Source organism: Trachymyrmex cornetzi, unplaced genomic scaffold (assembly GCF_001594075.2).
Source record: "Trachymyrmex cornetzi isolate Tcor2-1 unplaced genomic scaffold, Tcor1.1 scaffold242, whole genome shotgun sequence".
Classification (NCBI taxonomy): Eukaryota; Metazoa; Arthropoda; class Insecta; order Hymenoptera; family Formicidae; genus Trachymyrmex; species Trachymyrmex cornetzi.
In genome coordinates, this window is record NW_017297081.1 from 116,606 (window position 1) to 123,054 (window position 6,449).

Here is a 6,449-nt window from a genome sequence, read left to right on the forward strand (position 1 = left end):
TATATATATAATATTTATTATCTATTCTATCATCTAATATAATCAAATGAGTAATGTACAATACTTGGTCTGTTTTTTTATAGCTGAACTAAAATACATTCTTTGTACTAAGACTCCTGAATACTGTTACGTGCCACGTCACTCTTGTCGCGACATGTTTGAACAAAGAACATAGTACAGAAAAGGCCATTTTTAACCCACTAACGGAAAAGTGTAAAACATAGTGAATCTTATAGATTTGACCTACTGAACATGATGGTGCTATTAGTTTTCATTGAAAATGTGGGGAACATCGTCATTTTTCGAGTTAAAGTCCTATATTTCACCCTCTCTGTATTACATGATTTTCAATACGAGTGAATTATTTCATGTGAAACTTAGTATGCGAAGATTCCTAATATTGTTAAACGGAAATCTAATAAATAAGATGCATTCAAAATAAAGAATCCAAAATGGCGGATGCCATTTGGCCTTTTTTTTGCTGTCGCCAACTGCTTTCTATAAACCGCTTTCAGCCGGGCCCAGGGACAACGAGCGTGGATGTAGCGGTTTTCTATCCTCTCTTTTTTTGTGTTTTACGTATTTTTTGTTTTTTTTGAGATTTGTATTTTTTTATGTTTTAATATTTTTTCATATGTTATATAATTAGATGCTCATTTTTTTCAACTTCGAACTATTCGAATAGAACGAATATTTGACATGTTCGAATCTTTTGTCCGAGCCCTAGAAAAAATACTAAAACATATAAAAAAATACAAATCACAAAAAAAAACAAAAAATACATAAAACACAAAAAAAGAGGGGACAGAAAACCGCCACGTCCACGCTCGTTGTCCCTGGGTCCGGCTGAGAGCGGTTTATAGAAAGCAGTTGGCGACAGCAAAAAAATGGCCAAATGGCATCCGCCATTTTGGATTCTTTATTTTGAATCCTTTATTTTGAATGCATCTTATTTATTAGATTTCCGTTTAACAATATTAGGAACCTTCGCATACTCAGTTTCACATGAAATAATCCACTCGTATTGAAAATCATGTATTACAGAGAGGGTAAAATATAGGACTTTAACTCGAAAAATGACGATATTCCCCGTATTTTCAATGAAAACTAATAGCACCATCATGTGCAGCAGGTCGAAATCCATAAAATTCACTATATTTTACACTTTTCCGTTAGTGGGCAAAAAACGGCCTTTTCTGTACTACGTTCTTTCTAACATAAAGTTTTTGTTTAGACGATCACGATAAACCTTGTTACGGTTATTTCTTTGCTCATTTTCAGTACCCGCGTTTGTCCCTTTTTTCCTATTTTTGATCTTTTCTGAATATTCTGTCTTACAAATATTTTATGATCAGCAAACGAATTCCTGAGTCATAAAAACTCACGTACCTCAGTTCCTTTCTACTCTTACCACGCATACTTATTGGGTTTTTGAACATATTACCTTATTGGCTAATATTTAACAAAACTCCACCTCTTTCGTTTTGGTGAAGATTCTTCCAACTCAGATTTAGTCCACTCCTATAAGCCGTTCTTGCAGCTTAGTTTTAAGCTTGCCAGTTGTATTATCTCTAAATAAAGCCTGTTCTGAAGACAGAATTCGAACCTTATCATTATATTATACACTACGGCGTATCTCGCACGTAACAGTACTCAGCTAAGAACTCTGCGTTGACGGTGGCGACACAGAATCAGATGGCACGGCGGCCTGGCGAAACCAGTAGCCACACACACAAGAACGAGCCCATGTACACGCCGAGGGACACCATTTTTACCGGTGTATGTATATATGCTCTCGGTGTGCCGAAGGCGAGCACATGTACAGGGTGTTACAGATACATACTAGGCAGTACGACGGATTGCGCGGCAAACTTTGCCGCGCAACCCGTCGTACTGCCTAGTATGTATCTGTAACACCCTGTACATGGGCTCGTGCTTGTGTGTGTGTTACAGCGACTCGTCACGATAAATGTTTGAACTTATAGGCGTGGAAAAGTGACGTTTTGACGACGAAATTTGTGCTGCATGCCATTTCGTTATTATTTGCTTAATTGTGGAAATGTGACTTGTCTCATATTTATGAAAGTCCTAAAAATGAGTGGAAACTAGTTATCTTGGAATTTTACATGTAAAAACGATATATTCCACTCATTTTAACAGCTGTCAAACCGTGTGTTTTTGCCCAAATATAGCTCATTTTACGTGCCTTTCACAACCATTTATTGACTATCAAGAGAGGAAAGAACAGTTTTCGCCCATTTTTACAAGCGTTTTAAAGCGATCTCGTCATTTAGATTTATCTAAATTGTCTTTATTTACAAATGGCATGCAGCATAAATTAACATGTCATTTCTCACTTATGATGTCACGATTTCAACATGGCCGCGGTAATTACTCAAAAGCCTTAAAGTGAAGTAAATATGTTTGAAATTTTATGAAAGCGAGAAAGCAGGCTTTAGCATAGTCCTGTACAGAAATAAAAAACAAATCTATTATTAATACTTTGAGGCTTCCATGAATATTTTCTTCAAAGAAACTATCAAAGAATAGTGAGACTAGAACACTATAATATAGATATTCGCATCCATCATTTTTAGTCCTTTCCCCACTCTTTGTTCTCTCTTCAACTTTTTCTTTTCTCTCTTCAATCTTCTTAGTTTAACGGCAGAGTGGAGAGAAAGTAAGGGATTGAGGAAAGCAGCAAGAGTGAGAAAAGGACTAAAAATGGCGGATACGAATACTCATATTATAGTGCCTTAGGGAGACTAAGAATGGAAGGCTAAGGACCCCGTTATTTTGTACCATCTAACATTTCTTTTGTTAACTATTTGATCGGCTATGTTAGAATATATCAAATAGAATATGGGTCTCTTTCATCAACCTCGGTTAAGTTAAGTAATAATGATAAAGTCATTTATTACTATGCATTTGCCAAAAGATTCGTCCTATAAATCTTATGTATGTATCACTTTCTTATACGCGTGTGTGTGTGTGCGCGCGTGTTTAGTTATGTTAGATTGGGTACGTGTAGCTTGTGTCCTCAGACATTTCGTTTGTTAACTACAGTCAAAAATCAGGGTCTTTTATGAATGGATTATAAATAAGCCCTCCATTCTTGGTCTCACTATTCTTTGGAAACTACTAGGTTTGCAGTTATCTCCATGTCTTGATACATCATTAATTACCAACATTTTATGAACATTGCAATTTACTTCACCAGGTAATTACAGGTGGAAAACAATCTGATGCTATAAGTATTAAGTAAATATTTATATTATTCATGTGTTTTTATTCTTGTTGTACTTAAAGTAGCACATTTCACCCTGATGAATTAAACTGCAATGTTTATAAAACAATGTACGAAGATAACAGAGATAATTCAGAAAACTTCCGTAGAGCTAATTTGAAAGCTAGTACTAATAACTTTTGTTTCTAATTTTTTCAATAGTTTATGTTTTAATTTCACCTGTGCGTGTGGCTCATGGCACAGGTGATCTGCACTTCTTGATAATTCTGGTACCATGCTAGTGAAGCTAATATCCGACAACATTACTCTTCTAGCTTCTCGGGTTTTGTCCGACAATCTCAGTCGGCTAGGCACTCCCGTTGGTAGCGCAAACTTGCTCGGTAATGTCGTAAAAGTATGTGCGACTTTGTGCGCGAGATAGCTTTCAGATCGCCATTGTGCCGGAAGCGCAGAGATGTCCGTTTGGGCACCAGATTCTCTTCGGGCACCACTACTACGATCCATCACCGGCCGCAATGGGACAGAACTCTTTCTCCGACTATTAGCCAGAGCTTCCCGATGAATGATAGGTCTGGGAGAATAACAATAATATAATAATACATTTAGTAATAAAATTATATAACACAATAAAAACAATAAAAGGTATCTATAAAATTAGAAATTGATAAAGATAAGTAATAATTTAATCAATTGATTGCTCGATTTTAAGCTGAAAAATATAATCAATGTGAGAGAGAATTACGTGAATATTGTAAATGCAGTTTATGAACCTCTAAGACATGAGATTTGTTAAAAAATAGTTTCCTGAAGAAAATTATCTGAATTATTGTAAACCTGTAAGCCGTCGGTGGTGCAGCCAGAGTATTTCTTCTCGTGACATGTCGCAAGGATGATCCTGCTGTACTTTCAGCATCTTCCAATATACCACACTTACTGATGTCAGTCTCCACTAGAACAGAGCATTGCGACCACATCTTGTTGAGTCTGGTACTGGAGCTCTCGTCGAACCTGTCAACACTCTCCTCGCGATCAATGCTAGAACTCTGCGACGAGATAGCTTCCTCGACAGAACTGGTTTTCTCTCCATTACAAACTAATGACTCATCATCTGCCGGTTTTACATATTTAAGTAAAATAGGCTGGCCACCACCGCCATGTTGCCATGTTTCCGTCTCGGTGATAGAAACCAGATCCTCCTGCAGACCGAGATCGCGACATATCTCATCTGTCGTGAATATTAGCTCGATGTCATCCAATTCTTCAGACTCGTTCTCCGAGTGTTCGTTTGGTCTCGGCGAATCACCTGAATGATCTTGTCGAGGTATCTGAGGTTGATCTACGTGATCACTGAATACAGAATTATCACCATCAGAGATAGATTTCAAACTCAAGTCTTCAGGATCCTTCCCAGGAATATCTAAATGACCCATATTAGCTGCATCACCTAAAATAACGAAAAGAACACATGTCTAAAAATTAAAGAAAATACTGTCTTTAAAAAAAAATCTACATTTTTACAAATTTTTTAATATCTAATTTTTAAAAAAGTTTTTTAGTGACGTATTGTTATATCATTATTGTTATTATCGCAAATGGAAAAATGTTTTCTTTATTACATTATATTTATATATTATTACGTCTGCCGTCAATACAAACGGAATTCTTCTTTTTTTTATACCTCTTTCATCCCGTGCTATTTATTTTTATTAATTAGCTTCTCATTGTTCATAAAAATATTTTAGTTAAACATTTTGCGTGAATATTCCAACCGAAAACTTATTCGAGTAGTAGTATTGTTCTCTATCACGCCGGTATGACATGACACGTGCGCTAGCGCGAGCCAATCAAAATATTAGCGAGGCGCGTGTCGATGCCTAACCCAGTGAGAAATAGTACATCAAATTGACGTTGAATCGATGTCGATTTGATCAAACTTCATCGAACGGATTATTGAACATCGAAATCTTAAATATTTTGAGATGATTTCAATGTCGTGATAACTGTGCAAACGGTATTTGTTGATGCCAGTAGCAATACAATTATAATCTTTCTTTCAAGATTTTCAACGTTTTTCTCATGTTTTTGTTCAATATCGATTCGATATCGATTCGATACGTTATATATAATTTGCCAAAGACATAGAGAATGGACTGCGCGATCCAATGTGTCAAAATGATCGATAAGGATGAGAGAGAGGGACCGTGGGAGACGGCCAATCTCCCTCTCGTTCTCTCTCCCATTACACCATTGAATGGAAAATCATTAGTTTATTATGTATTATGTGCTCCAAAATTTAAAAACATGATCCTATTTGCATGGTATGTGTCAAAGTTGGCAAATAAACGCGAATTTTTTTATGTTAATCAATTATGTTTCCCTGCAAATCTACATAACTTGAAATGTAATTTGTGTAAAACGAATTATTGTTTTATTAAATGTTCGTGGTGTGCGGCTCACTTATGTTTCCAATGCTTTTACATTAATTTTCACCCACAACATTGTACGGCAATGTCCGAATTTTATAATAATAATAATAATGAGTAAAAAATAAATATAAAACGAAATATTATTTTATAAAATGTTTGTGATGTACGACTCATTTGTGTTTCCAATGTTTTAATATATATTTTAATTTACAATATCGTACGGCAATGTTCGAATTTTATAAATAAATGTAAATAAATATATAAAATAACGTTTTTCGATTAAATAAAAAAAAATTGTATACTGCGTGGTCTCGAACTCTCTTCGTCAGATGTAAAAGTAGTACGCGCGCCTCAGGCCTCTCATCCACCGCGCTTCTTGCTTTATCTCTACTTATTCACAGTACTTACCGCGCAGTAGGCCCATTACTCAACTTCACATGCAAATTTCTCTTAAACGAGGGCCCATGCACCTAAACCCTTTTACACTTTTTACACTCTCGAACTCGCCTTTCGAATGGTATAAGTTACATTCCAATTCGTATTTCGCAATTCGTGCCATCTCCTTGTTAGATACGGATCACGCAGTCCATTCTCTATGTCTTTGTAATTTGCTAATAATGCTGACATAATTTCTTACATTGCCGGTAGTATCGGCGTGTACCTTGAGAGATCGCTCGGCCGAGAGCGCGACGTGCTTCAGTCCGAGCAGTGCATCGAAATATTCGAAATGTTGAATGCTGCCCAGAAGGCAGTAGTGATTAGTAAGCATAGTGGGT

At 36.1% G+C, this 6,449-nt stretch overlaps 2 protein-coding genes across 2 annotated transcripts in view; one reads left to right on the forward strand and one right to left on the reverse strand.

Moving 5' to 3' along the window:
* The window catches only part of LOC108761179 (uncharacterized), a 60,420-nt gene extending 55,486 nt beyond the window's left edge, over window positions 1-4,934 (reverse strand). The window contains exons 1-3 of the mRNA XM_018507586.1: window positions 4,926-4,934; window positions 4,082-4,716; window positions 3,467-3,818 (exon numbers count right to left, since the gene is read on the reverse strand). Of these exons, the coding sequence (XP_018363088.1) occupies window positions 3,467-3,818; window positions 4,082-4,716; window positions 4,926-4,934 (996 nt within the window). The remainder of the gene's footprint in view (window positions 1-3,466; window positions 3,819-4,081; window positions 4,717-4,925) is intronic.
* A 614-nt stretch (window positions 4,935-5,548) lies between these two features.
* LOC108761180 (uncharacterized) lies at window positions 5,549-5,747 on the forward strand (the record flags this gene model as incomplete). The annotated part of the gene is made up of 1 exon (XM_018507587.1): window positions 5,549-5,747. A coding segment is annotated over exon 1 (199 nt), but the record flags the coding sequence as incomplete, so codon positions are not given.
* Between the last annotated feature and the right edge of the window lie 702 nt (window positions 5,748-6,449).